This window comes from Clytia hemisphaerica, unplaced genomic scaffold, assembly GCF_902728285.1.
Source record: "Clytia hemisphaerica strain Z4C2 unplaced genomic scaffold, Clytia hemisphaerica genome assembly, whole genome shotgun sequence".
Lineage (NCBI taxonomy): Eukaryota > Metazoa > Cnidaria > Hydrozoa > Leptothecata > Clytiidae > Clytia > Clytia hemisphaerica.
In genome coordinates, this window is record NW_027103855.1 from 1,717,697 (window position 1) to 1,732,147 (window position 14,451).

At 34.5% G+C, this 14,451-nt stretch overlaps 2 protein-coding genes across 5 annotated transcripts in view; one reads left to right on the forward strand and one right to left on the reverse strand.

Annotated features, from left to right (window-relative positions):
* Window positions 1-14,451, forward strand: part of LOC136808251 (uncharacterized) — an 80,403-nt gene that overhangs the window by 4,051 nt on the left and 61,901 nt on the right. The window contains exons 4-8 of one of the 4 annotated variants that reach the window (XM_067064791.1): window positions 3,068-3,237; window positions 3,920-5,219; window positions 5,712-5,836; window positions 6,049-6,165; window positions 6,293-7,216. In XM_067064791.1, coding sequence (XP_066920892.1) covers window positions 3,068-3,237; window positions 3,920-5,219; window positions 5,712-5,836; window positions 6,049-6,165; window positions 6,293-7,120 — 2,540 coding nt within the window. In that variant the 3' untranslated portion in view covers window positions 7,121-7,216. Of the gene's footprint in view, window positions 1-3,067; window positions 3,238-3,919; window positions 5,220-5,711; window positions 5,837-6,048; window positions 6,166-6,292; window positions 7,217-14,451 lie in introns of those variants that run through there. The other 3 variants (XM_067064793.1, XM_067064792.1, XM_067064794.1) reach the window with 3 other exon arrangements.
* Window positions 9,506-14,065, reverse strand: LOC136808247 (1-acyl-sn-glycerol-3-phosphate acyltransferase epsilon-like). Its single transcript, XM_067064786.1, has 11 exons — window positions 13,788-14,065; window positions 13,138-13,213; window positions 12,844-12,959; window positions 12,593-12,645; window positions 12,460-12,496; window positions 12,218-12,308; window positions 12,057-12,106; window positions 11,742-11,850; window positions 11,039-11,109; window positions 10,801-10,853; window positions 9,506-10,643 (listed from the first exon to the last, which is right to left on the reverse strand). Exons 1-11 carry the CDS (start codon window positions 14,001-14,003, stop codon window positions 10,409-10,411), a joined length of 1,107 nt encoding a protein of 368 aa, XP_066920887.1. The 5' UTR covers window positions 14,004-14,065; the 3' UTR covers window positions 9,506-10,408.

The following is a 14,451-nucleotide window of genomic DNA, read 5'->3' on the forward strand; positions in this document are numbered from 1 at the left end:
AAGTTTTCCCGGTTCGATAGGTGTTCGATTGGGTTCGGTAATCGAACAGCTATCGTTCGATAGGGTTCGATTAAGTTCGATTAGTTCGATAATCGAACAGTTGGATTGACACCGCCTGGCATAGTTTATGAAACTGTTAATTTCATTAAAAAGTGCTGGCTTATTTTTTCATGGATCCTACTAGAAGTTTTGTGGCACATTTTTTTGCTTGCGAGTCAAGTAAACGATATAGCGCTTTCGCTGCATTAATCTTTCATACACATTTCGGCAGGATGCTAGTGTGACTAACTGGCAGCATAGCCCTATCTCTTCATAGATTTACAGGAAACGCTTATTTGAAATTTGTACCAAATGCTGCACACAAGCACTTAAAAGCTAAAACACTGCAAAAAAAAGGACAAAAATCAGTTTTTTGAAGTTTGCAAAAAAAAATGCCACACAAATCTTTCAAATTCAGTATATATTTCAATAGGGCAGTAAAAAAATACAACTTTTCTATTTTTCCTTTTTTTGCAAAAGTTCCAGAAAATAAAATAAAGGGATAATGATAATTGAATACTATCCACTGATGATCCGCAGCACTATTGTAAAGCTAGAACTGCTTCACTTACTCTTTGCTTGGCTCGGCTCAATCCTCAAACCATGTAAAATGGCAGAACTTAGCTGCAGCAGATCATTTCGATGGAATTTGTAGGAATGTTTACAAGATTTTTGACAGAAAATCATTTGTTTGATTGTAAAATAATGGCAGTGCCATTGTTAATTTTGTTAGATCTGACAAATTGATGTTTGTGAATGTACTTTATAGTTTTGATTTCCAATGAAGAATCGTATTCAGGTTTTCATGTTAGTAGATGCTGTTTTAGAGCTTTAGAGCAAACCTGTCTGGTGTGGTAATCTTATAAACAATCATTAATCAGGATTCCAAGGGGGGCTCCATTGCCTATAGACCTTTTGCTAGATGTGGTCTGGAAGCCCTTTGTTTCTTTCTATTGTTGAGAACTTGAACTTGCGTTGAAAATTATTTTGTTTTGCTCACTTTTTGCCGTCAACTGCTCTAACTTGGGACGGTTGGTCAAAAAATGGGATTGTTGATATTTGGACTGTATTTTTACCTACTGTTAAATCACTTTGACAACAAATTTGTTTTGATACTTCCACCAAGTTTATCAACCGCACTTCTTTTGTCATTCATTTATCACAAAAATAGATATGTCTAGAAAAGCTGCATCTGACAAAAGTAATTAACCATTTACTCTTAGGTGCCAAATAAACGCCCCCCCCCCCGCTTGTTAATTTTTCGAAATTTTTCCAACCCCCTGGACCTTATTAGGACCCAACCCCGTTTATTAATATTTAAGAATATTTTCAGCTGTCAAAGAGAAGGCCCCCTATTTTGCTCTAAATAGCCTTATTTTAGCCTATATTTACCTTATTTTGGGTTTAAAGAAGTACAATTTCCGCTATGAGCGCACTTGAATCGCATTGAGCGCATAGAAACCACCCCTGCGTAAAGTTAACAGATCTGAAAATACAACGCTAGATCTTATGGATTTTTGTAGATATCTCTACACTTGCACGTGTTTCACTATGGAATTTGTTTCATATTTCGATTTAAAAGCCTACTCGGTGCAAATGAGAAATTGTGTATTTTTTATACTCCGTTCATTAACTCAAATCAAATGACTTTGGAGGTTCGGTGAAATTATGGCCGAATTGCCGTCCCATGTTTTGTCAGATAGTCATGTGATTAATTTTTGAACCAATCCCAAGAGGAGTATTTGGTAACATGATCAAAAACTGAGCAAATCAATTTTATAATAGTTATTTTTAACAAAGGAAAAAGTTAAAAGAAAGCTACATCAATTGGCTTCCTGACCAGAGTTTTTTATACGGACTATGATGTTATGTTAAATAATTAAAGACTCCAGCATCAAACAAAACTAAGAAAAATTTTTTTATACACTTATAGTAATTACACATTAATGTGTCATTGTTTTCAAACTGGAGTTTTTTATTAAGCAACATGACGTCACTTCTAGCAAAAGGTCTATCAATTGATTGATTATTCATCGATTGGCTCTAAGATTATCGATTGATCGCAAAACCTGGAATTGCTTCGCATGCCAAAAAGCAATATAATTCAAACCTATTGTTATATTAGGCAAATCTTTAAAAGGTTTGTTTTTCTGAGCAAACATCACAAATGTAAAATGAAAACTATTGGACATTTGGAAATTGATATATTTTACCTTTAGCAAACAGAAAAAATATTAGTTTACAGCTATATAAAGATGTTTTAAGTATTTTTACGAGGGGCTATAAAAAAATATCCGGGTAGCGGCTGGGTGATGTTTAAAAAAAACCTTACCTGGCTGATTTCATGAAAAAAGACTACTTTTTTTTGTAGTCAAGATAAAGAGAAACAAATCAAGTTTTTATCAACTTTACAAAATTAAAAATGGTGCTTGCTGACACTTTTATCACTCTAATTAGAATCATAATTTATTTCATAAACAAAATTCCACGGTAACTCGCTCCAAACACAGATGGGTAGATATAACATTGATATTTAAAGGGGAAGAGTTATCCTCCCAAGGCCTACTAAGGAAAACCTCTTTATTTCAATCAAAGCCATATCTTTAGTCAATTTGTGTTTTGAGTTTTGTATGACAAAATCAGCAGCAAACGATATCATATTTGGTGGCAATGGAAAGCTTATGGAATCGCCAATCCTGCACTGATCTGAACTTTAGTATAATAAGTCTTTTCAAGGTGTACACCAGCAGGGAATACGAAACTTTGTCTTTTTCATTTTTTCATAGTCATGAAAGTTATAGATGCATTATTATCAGGCTTTCCATGGATTATATAATTGATGTAACTATATCTGTGTCCCCATCATGCTAAAGTAAAAAAAAACAACTATCCCTTGGTAAGAATCTTTTCATATAGTACTTGAAAAAGACAAATAAGCCTAAAAAATTGTTGCTCTGACAAAAACGTGTCTTATTTTCATTTTGTTACACATCTTGTAGCATTTTATGTTTCCACCTTTTTATTTTAGTGTATATGCTAAGACGTACTCGAGCAACTGAAGGTGGATCATTGATTTGTGAATTGTGTGGCCGTTCTTCATATAAACAATATTCAATTGAGGTAGAAGTTTCTGCTGATTCAACCACTGGTGGTAAACGATCAAACCAATGGAAAAGAGCAAGCACTGAGATAGCTAAGGTAAGCCTTTATTTTTATAAGAGTCAGATATTCTTTAGTAGAACTGTTTATCTAAGTGTTTTCACCATTTTATTTTGCAGTTTTTCTCGTATATTTGTCTCGAATTTTCTTGAACACTTTGTGTTTTTATTTATTTCATTGTATCTTGCATGCATTTAGTAAATATGCTTCATTTCTATGTCACTAGAACTGGAAAAACATGAGTATTTTGGATAAAAATTAGGGTTGATATTAAATTGTGGAAAACGAGGAACGAGAATATTTCTATGAATCTCTTTTGTGAAACAATGTATTAAAGATCTGCAAATATCAAGTAGAATTAAAAAGGGTACTGTTTAGATTTAGCCATACACACAATTTCTTTTGGCCCAGAATCGGGCCTTTCATTAGCATGTCTCTGTCAGTGGTGTTGTATGTCTGCCGTAGAAAAAGCAGTGCTTTGTCAATTCAAGTTTATTTTGGAAGAATCAGCGCCTTGTAACGACTATTGCTATGTGGCTGGGCCTTCATGCCCCATCAGCTTCTTGTTTCTTCTTTCGGCTTCTTGTTTCTTCTTATATAAGTGGTCTGACACGTACTTTTCTCGCAACACGATGTAATATATAGGTTAATCTCTTCTCGAGCATCTTAACTTTTGTGTTTTGTTGAATGTATTGTTTTGAGCGTTATTGTTTTTTTACAGATCTGTCGAAGTTGTTTTTTCGAGCAGAACAAAGATCAATCATCTAGTAAGACTGGATCCAAAACTCGGACGCGTCCACAATTTCACCGTTCTGAATGTGGGATCACTACCGGTCGTGCTTCCAAAGCATGGCATTTTGTACGCCGTGACCTAATCGTAAACAAAACTAAAGCTTTACTCAATAAACGATGCTTTGAAAATGAATTTTCAGACCGCTTCTTGAATGAAGAAACTGAAGTTGAGGAATCTTGCGACTCGGACACAAGTTATGAGAGTGATTCAGGAAGCATTGACGTTCTTCCTTTTCAATTAGCCAACACAGGTTGGGTGACACCGGGGTCGTTAGTTCAAGTGAAACGCACTGATGCTCGGCAAGTCGTAGCGTCTCCCTCACCTTTGCTAACAGAAGAGATTTCAGATGCTTTGTTGCAGACTGAGCTTGCAATGACTCGAGATATTTCTCCTCGACCAATCAAATCTCCTGAATCAATCAAATCGTCCAGTGATACTTCGGCAGATGACACGATCCTGAATGCACTCATGGAATCTTTCGAAACACCATTGAGCATCGTAACCGTAGCGGAAGACACTGCAGACCCAGTGAAAACTCAACTAACAAACACTATAATCGAAGATGGACTATTAGATTACTTTACGGATCGACCTGCTCGTGTGCGACACATCAAACGGAAGCGAAGGCGGACCATATCAAGAAGCAGTGTTATTAAGAAGAAAGTGAAGAAAGATACCTCGAAGCAATCAACTTATAACGGACTCTGCAAATTAGTTACCGTTTTGAATCACACGAAAGGAAAGTATGTTGATAATTCAAAAACATCAACTTTATTTGATACTCATGGTCTTGACTGGCGCAACAAGGATCTACCGTCTTATCTGAACATCAACACAAACCAATATGTAGATTCAAAAGGAGGTTACCGACAGAAAAAGAAAAATGTTGATGCTTTTATGACTGATCAAAAATCAAAACCAGTCTTAAAGATCAAACGGAAAGTTAAAGCATTTTCTCCGACACCATCTCCCATCCCAGAAAATACTGATCAAAATAGCGTCATTGAGATTGAATCAGATTCTTCAGATAGTGTCCCGTTAGCAACTACTTTGAAAGAAGGTGTATCTGATGTTCTACCGAAAATGATAGACCTGGACGATTCTATGTCATCAACTTCTTTTCAATTAAAACATTTGTTAGACGAGAAACCTTCCGTACAAGTTAAATTAGACGATATCTCAACTCAACTCGCTAGCTCTTTAAAAGAAAAAGAAGCTAAGAAAGCAGGTAAGGTTTAGGCTGAATTTACCTCAATATTCTTTCTAGTCAAAAGTAAAATCCCAAGGTCGCTCGCAAGAGTTATTGCTCGCCAAATTTTATCTATTTTCTTTCAAATCGCAAAGCATAGAAGCACAATCAAAACTTTCAATAATATAAAGGGAACGTACTCTCGGGTACTTAATAGCCGTCCCCCCCGCTAATTAATTTTTCGAAAATTTTCCACCCAGGACATTCTTATTCCAACCCCCCCGCTTATTAATTTTTGGGAAAATGTTTTTGAAAGTTCCCTTTTTTGTCCTAATTCAGCTGTATTAGCCTCCTTTTAAAAAATTTTCCACCCAGGACATTTTTATTCCAACCCCCCCCCCCCGCTTATTAAGTTTTGAGATTTTTTCACCCCCCCCCCCCGCTTATTCCAACCCCCGGCTATTAGGTACCCTAGAGTAAGTCACACACTTGAATATTTGAACTGAATAATTTCTTTTTAAATCTCTCGAGCAGTTGCAGCAACACAGAAGAAATTTGCATCTGTAGCGTACGATTGTGAGATTTGTCAACAAAACTTAGCAAGAAAATCATACAAAAGTTATTCCAAAGAAACTGCACCACTTATTTATCTCAAGGTAAGATACTTTCTCAACCCTCATCATTTTATGAGAATCATTTTGCATATTGATATAGTAAGTTCTCCAGTTAATGGATAATCTACAGGCAGAGCAAACAAATCCTCTTAAATACTCTTTTGAAGGTGAAGACACTTTATTCTAAATCATTAAGTCGAACCTTAATTCCGATGTCCCTTTTGAGACTTACGGTATCTTTATTTGTATTTCAGTTGTTCAAAGGTAACAAAGACAAGCTTCGTATCTGTTCCAACTGCAACCTGAGAAAAATGAACGAGAAATACAACGTACAATCGCGCAAACGACCTGCTGGACAGAACGAAAAAGAGGTGAGATGCAATCCAATCCTTAAAAATGACATGATAATACCTCAAAGTCATAATATAATTTCCAATCTCCTGCAAATAGTGAACGTTCGACTTCAACTGTAGCAATATTTTTTTTGTATCTTTTCAGTCACCCGCCCCAAAAGTTTCTAAACAAACACCAATATCGGGAAAATCAAGTTCAAGCTCGTCGTCTATGAAAGGGCAAACGAAACAAGCCTCATCACAAGTATTCAAACTCAGTGACGCTGGTGCACAAGACATGAATGTTACCATCGTTAAAAGTCCAGATGCAGAACAGATGAAAATGATTCAAAACAGTAATGCTAAATACGTCATACTGAAATCAACACCGACTGCTAATGGCAACATCGTTACAGGTGATTTAGACCAAATATTAAGTGAAATCCGTATCCAAGGAAAGAACTATAAGATTGATAAGGATTTCAAATTAAACGAACTTGTAAAAGAGAATGAAAACGCTGGCACTGTGACTGCAAACTCTAAAGATATTTTAGTGAAACAACTCCCAAACATTCTCAAACGAACCATAGGCCAACGCAACGGTGGTCCAACAACCTTTAAAATTGTTAACGTCATGCCTCCTGCTATGGTTGCTAACAACACGAACGTGCCCAAAGTACTTCCAAAAAGAAGAACACAGCAACACGTCACATCCTCTCTGCCATCTATTTCTCTACAAGTTCAAGAACAGATCCGAACCTCTCTGGCTAATAGTAAAAAGCCGGGAACAAATTTAACCGGGTTGACCAACTCGCTTCCAACAAACGGACCGGTCAAACCAATTCAAATGGTTAACCCACCCAAAGTAACACTACCTGCTTTATCCGGTAAGAAACGGCCAATGCCTAATACTAACCAATCTGTTACACAGATTCAAAGACAAAAGATTGTTTCCTCAACAAAAACTTCAAGCAAAGGAGATTCTAAAAAATGAAAAATGTATTTTGTAAAGTATTTAATTATGATTTTAAAGAATATTTTAATGGTCTTTTATTAAAAAAAAGTTTAATATACAGTGTGCCCGGAAAAAAATATCATACTGTATTACTTCTTTCAAACGCCCCCCTCGAATAAACGCCCCTCCCTTAAGGAAAATTTTATATAGAAGCCCCCCGCAAATAAATTCCTCCCCCTAGGAGGAGCGTTTATTTGTAACAGGCAACTGTAAGGAAGAATCATTTGAAGGTAAACTTCGATATCTGTTGGTGATTGTATTCTTTCTGTATTCAAACTTGTTTGACCCATTTTAACATGTCTAAAATGACATATTTGAACTGAAAAAAATTAATGAAAAGGCAAAAAAAGGTTCCCATTCACTTTATTGAAGAAGCCTTGGTTAAAAATTACTTAATAAACGCCCCCTACTTTTAAACGCTCCCCTCGAATAAACGCCCTCCTCAAATCCAAAAAAAATGATATTTGAAGTAATACGGTATTTTAAATAATTTTTATGACCTAATTACTCTATTTCCTATTCAAAATCCAAATTTAATCAATCTTGGACGAGTTCTGCTTTTTTCAGAAATATTGTACATAAATCAAAACTTGATAATTCCACCCAAACTTAAACAATGCCATTTTCCTTCAGTGTTAGAAAATTTTGACAACCTCTTGTTGATTTTATGTTTTTATGTTAATTTTGTTTTCGTTTTTATATTAACTAGAGAGATCACACACTTGTAAATAACTTTGTCCCTTGTCCCTAAAATTATTTTTTTTTTGTTTGGCTGTTTTTTATATGTCACGAAGGATAATTTTTGGAGATCTATTTTGCCTATCGTAACGAGTCTTACTTTCAATATTCTGTAACCTGTTTTGCTTTGTAAAAAATGAAATCAGCTTTTAGAGGTCATCTTGATCTCGACAAATAACACACCCTTCTCACAGGGATCCCTTCCACAGGAAAAATTGGTTAAAATATCGTCCCCAGTGGAAAATTATACTCTTCGTCTTCTTTTGTCCCCGCTGAAAATAATCTTAATCGTAATATTTTCAAATTTCAAAACTAGTTTTTTTTTGGAATTTGATTTAAAAAGTCGATTTAACATTTTTATTTTGGTTCAAACAGAAAGAGAAAAAAATTCTACGTCAGAAATGGGGTCACTTTTTATTATACGCTAATCTGTTCAAAAGATAAAGCAATTTTAAGATTTTAGGAGACTGGGACGAGACTGCTAAATTTCTAACCAAAAATATTCTAGGGGTAACGTCAGAAAATCCTCAAAAATAGTTTTATTGGCCTGAACAACTGCAAATTGTCTGCATTTTATAAAAATCAACTTACTACTTGCCTGAAAGGGCTCACTTTTTCTTAATTCTCTTTATGAATTTTTTAAATTCCGGTTTCCTGATTTTTTTATTAAGGAAAAACCACACCCCGTCTTTTTGAAAAATGCTGCCTAGCAACAACAAAAATACTTAAATTTAAAAAGTCTATAAAGTCCAAAAAAATGTTTTTCACTAAGGCTTGCTAAATGCCAAATTTCAGCTCTCTACGATGTCGGGAACCTACCGTTTGAATCAAGCTTAAATGCCTAGGCAATCGTTGATTTTTACCATAAATGGCCATAATAAAAAACTGTCCTTCTTAAGATCTAAAAGGATTTAGATTAAAAGTGACCCAATTTTTGAACACTACTCATCAAGAGCTATTATAACTTGTCATACTTTAAAGACCATTCTAACTTTAATTTTTCTTTGAAATTCGATGACGTCGTAGGCTGTCACGTGATAATTTTTTTATAAAGAAAAATAACAACTTTTTTTGGAAAATCATATGCAGGTTGTTGATGAACACAAAAATTGTCTTATTATAATCAATATGCTTGTCAAAAAAAACAAGAAAACTCACTCAATTCCCTGAGCGAGTGGGAGAAAAAAAGAGTATTATTTTTTACCGCCGTGTTAGAAAACTCTTTTTAGGCACTTTTTGGGCCAAATTTGCCCGAAAAAGATCAACAATGACAGGCAAAACAAAAATAAATGCTAACTTAATACAAATGGATTGGGTGGGTGATAGCGGCTGACGTTTGAAAAATTGAGAAAGTGACCTTTATTGGACCGACATCCAATATCTCAACCAAACTTCTACCACCAAAAGACCCTACAAGAGAGTTTTCAATATTTGGGACTTACGGTGGTGAAAAAAGGTCTCCTGTAAAGCGGCATACCCCTTACCTCTTTTCGCCTGAGTACCCCACCCTGACCAATAAGAGGGAGTAGCCCTCACACATTGTTATCTAAACTTCCTATCAACGAACACTTGACCGTTCCGCCTATAGAGCATTATTCAAAGAATCAAAAGTATTGAAGAGATCAGTTCTAGAAAAGCTAGAAAGCGTAATGATTTCTTTCAAGTCAATTAAATTGATAAATACCTAATTTGTTATCTCTCTAATAATAATGTTTTATAAACTTTAAAGTAATATTATATATATTTTAAATACTATATAAATAAAATGAATGCACTTGTGGGTTTTTTATACAAAAAATCTAACAACTTAAAAAAAATGTATTGATATTAAAGAATCTAGCGAGCGAAACGTAAAAATCTACGTAAGGGCCGTCCACATAGTACGTACGCACTAAAATGTCGAAAATCGAGTACCCCTCCCCCTTGTACGCAAGCGTACGCAAATGCCTGTACCCCCTTTGGTAAGTACGTACTTTTTCATTCACCACCCCTCCCCCTCAGTTGAAGAAAATTTCGAATTCAAATCGTCTGGTTCGGACATTTATTTTATTTGATGCGTATAACAAGCGTAAAAGTCGACAAAAAAAAACAAGCGAAAAAGGGCTTTGAAATTTTTTTTCTGCGTACGTACATTTTCCTTTGACCCTTCCCCTCCCCCTGTACGCAATCATACGCTTTTGACTCCCCCTCTCCCCCTTAGTGCGTACGTACTATGTGGACGGCCCCTAACCTTAATAAATGAATTTTTAAGTCGAATAAGCATCGGCAAATAATAACGTAGCTCAGAATAGACTAAAATAGTTTTGATTTTTATTTGCAAACTACCTATGGCCTAACATGTTTGTACTTAAATAATTTGGTTGTGGTGTGTAAAGCTTCAAGAATTTAGAGGAAAGATGCAAATGACATAACATTTATGCTAACTGGCTAGTTTTTGAGCAGTTTTGCTTTAGATCAATTAATGTCCCAGGCTGCGGACACACGTTTAGTGTCACAAACATTCCTTAATCTCGCTACTATGTAATTCGATCATCCCAAAAGTTCAGAAATTCGATACAGCAATGGCGTAAGTATCCAAGTGATGGCACCAAATTGCCATGCTTTGGCGTAGTAATACCGCCCTGTTTCAGTAGCTAAAGTGACGCCCAGTAAAGCAAAATAGAAAAAGGCATACGGATATACTTGGTGTTGCTTCAAAGGAACTTCTCGCTGTTCGCCGGGGAACGTCCCACCAGATTGAAGGTTGTAAAAATGGTCCAGCAGCCTAAGGTATAGAAAGATATCAATACAAAGTCTTTTTTTATTGTAAGAGTTCCAGTTACAGATTTTTAGTAAACTTACGCATGATTTTCAATGCAAAAAATGTAGAACTTACGAGAAAAGATTTGCATTTGGGAACTTTCTAAAATAACAGTTTATACCTGTCTTTTTCCTTGAAGGTATCATAGAGCCATTTTTTCCTTTGTTCCGCACTCTGAAAGAAAAACGAGAAAAATGATTTACATTTTTTTTGGGATATAATCTCAAGTCAATTTTACTTTCGAATTTGATAACGTTGATGAAAGACAGAACGGCAGATCGAACAAATTGATTTTGACTAGAGGTATAATTAGAATTTAAAAAAATTCCAAGATTTTAAGATTTTCAAAGCATACTTACTCCATCTATTTGTTTTGCTGGTATTCTTCGAAAATGCATGTGAACTTCCCTTCCAAAAATTGACACGAACTCTAAGAAATTAAGCCGATGAACAGTGATATACAGAATAATAATATTACAAAGCGCGAGATTTTATGCCCGTAACCTCGAAATTTAATCGTTTAATATTTCGTTCTTGAAACGCTAATTTCACTGAAACTTAATTTGACTCACTCACACTTAAAGTGAGTCAAGTTTGAGCCTTCAAACTGTTTCGAAAACATGTAATATTCTGATTTCAAAAAACTCAAACATAAAATGTTTTTAACGACAAAAATTGCCAGAAAGAACAGAATCCTTAGTCGCCTCAGCTTAGTCTTTTTGCAAGAAACAGATCCATTTAAAAAAATTTTCAGCAAAAGCCCCACATAAGGGAAAGATAGAGCCTTTAAAAATATGCGAAGTCTATCTTCCTACGAATAAAAATGCCGAATCATATCTATTTACCATTTAGAACAGAAAAAAATGAAGCGACTGCTTAAGTAGAAATTTTCGTCATCTTTCGTGACTTCATCAGCATACTGTATAGCTCAACAAAAAATGATATCCTTTTTATAATGGAAGCTATTTACCATTTTAATAGGGAGTTTTATGAGATTTTCAAAATAAATGTAGGGTCGTGTAGCAAAGAGGATTGCTGAGTCGAGCATTAATGATATATTACCTAGCAAACTAGGTCCAAGTTGTTTCGACTTCAAAGGTAACCATGGGATTTTAAAAGCGATTGTTAAATCGTACACTGCGTCCAAGTCCCCCAAGTACTCGAGTGATAACTTAAACAGAAAAAAATGAATCATAAAACAGTTTTTCTGCATTAATAAGAATTGTTAAAAAGATATACATCTGCATTAAAAGTTTTGAGAAATCTCGAAATACTAAAGACAAGTACAATTTCAAACTTTCGCAGTGGGAGAAACTTCTGCAGTTTATATACTTTAAAAGGAAACCCTATTTGTACAGTGATACAATTTCAACTTACCTCAAAGGCTTTAGTTCTAGGAAATAGTACATTTTGAAATGGTTCATAACCTGAAAGAAATGTTGTAACAAATTACTTTGTATAAATTTCTATAGAAGGATCAAGATGTCCTGAAGATATTTTGAAATATTGGTTTCTTTTCTAATCAATAAAACCTTTACCTGCAGCTAGTGCAGCTTGCTCGCTCTTTTCAATCAAAGCTTTCTTCTTTGAAGTATATCGAGTACCCTCAGGAAATATCACAATCCAATACTAAAAGACAAAGGACCAAAGATTACGATCGTAAAGTTTGAGATGCCAAAAGTCCAACAAATCTCATGTTTAATTCAAACCATCAATAGTTATTTTTCCAAGCCCTTGGACCTCATTATAATTATTTTTATTAAATTTTCAGCATATTTACCCCTCTTACTCTGTCATCATGGAATCGTATCCATCTCCTTCAATGAGAAAAATAAAGAAAAGTTAATGATTCCATGCAGTTCCAAATTCTTTTGCTAAAGATCTTACTTGGAATTGACTAAAATTTGACAAACCTTCTTAGCTCTGTGTCTTGTTTTCCATCACGTCGAACAAATATGCAACCGTGCTAAAGGAAATAGACGTAACTCAATAACATAAAAGAATTTTTTTCTAGAAGAATGAATATGTGGCCTGGAGAGGTATAGATAGATATTGCTTAGAAAACTAGAATATGCCATTAAAAAGAAAGAATATCAAAATTGGCAACTAAAAGTTATAAGAATAATTTTACTGTAGGGAACAAATTCTTAAGATAAAAACATACCTGCATGAAATAAGGACCAAAGAAAGGTAAATATTTCAGCAGTTCTTTCATTACATATCTGATTTGACCAATTGAGTTCTGACGAATACCAACAAAATTTGCCAAAGACCAATCAACTAAAATTCAAAAGAAAAATAGAAAAGACTTATTAAGCCTTGAACTAATCTATATAAACCTTCTTTTTATACAAAAAATTGATTTAAAAAAAATAGTACTTATTTTTGTTAAACTGTATTCCCTTATAGAGTAAAGTGAAAATATTAAGCAAATTTTCAAAATTCTGAATCAAATTACTTGCAGATTGATGGTTGCAGATATATAAAACATTCTCAGTAGTGTCTGTAGGAAGATCTTCGCCATAAAAGTATACCTGCAAAAGAAATTGAATGTGTTGAACGGTGAAAAAGAATGCGGCTATTATATTTTGATTTTTCCCGACAATATTAAAAAAGAAATTGAATTATTACTTACATTAAACACTTACTTAAGCTGTTATGATATACCTTATTACACGAATATTACTAGTCATTTTATTAACACGAATTGAAAAATTTTGTGTTAATAAAAACCCCCTTAATTAAAACAAGCCGCTGTCTCCTTAAAAAAGCAGAAAAATTTGTGTTAATTTCAGATTGTGCCATATTCAAGGCCGTTAAATACTTTCCTAGTAATATTTGTGTAATAAGGTAAATAATTTCTATCTAAAAATTCATTCTTCATTTTGACATCAAAGATATAGGGTTAATAATAATATAATGTATTCTCTAATTAAAATTAAATAAAAACAATAATAGTTTGAACTTATTCAACAATCATCTTCAATTCAAATTTCTCTTTTCATTCAGGATTTTGAAACTCTTTCACCAATATTGAATCTCTTGGTTTTATTTAGTTTTGAAAACTTGAAAATTTAGTCTTGTTTTGAATCTTTGGAATCTACTTACCTTTGTTCCAGTGTAGGTCTCAAAAAAGTAAGTTACTAATGATTGATAACTGTGATACATCCTGTGATCAATCTTCTCATAAGTGTCTTGTGGTAAAGCAAATTTCATCAGTCGTAGACATGTGCTACTGATGTAATAGTGGGGTGTGACACCAAATATGACAAAAGGTGGTAGAAGAGATCTTGCAGATGCAAGTGGCATTAGAAGTGTAGTCATTTTTCCTTTCTTATAATTTTTAGACAATTATATTGTTCAATCTGAAATTATAAATGAAATTGCACTCTATGAATGAAGGTAGAGAGTCTAGATATATCTTTTTTTGAAAAAAGAAGACATCGAATTGGGCTCTGTTGGGCTTTTCCAGAAAAAATTTGAATATTGTGGGGGGGGGGGGGGTGGAGGATACAACGATTTTCAGCAATTTAACCCCGGACACTGCCGGACAAAGTGACTTTTGGCCCCCCGGACAACGGGTTTACCCCCCCCCCCCGGACAACCCAAATTACCCCTGGACAGAGCAAATTTACCCCCCAGACAAGGCAAATTTTGATGATTTTTCGCTACCCCCGGACAATATATCCTCCATCCCCCATGTACGGACATTTTCTGGAAGAGCCCTTTGTTTTTTTTTGTAAATAGCTTGGAAAAAATTGAAAAAGGTGGT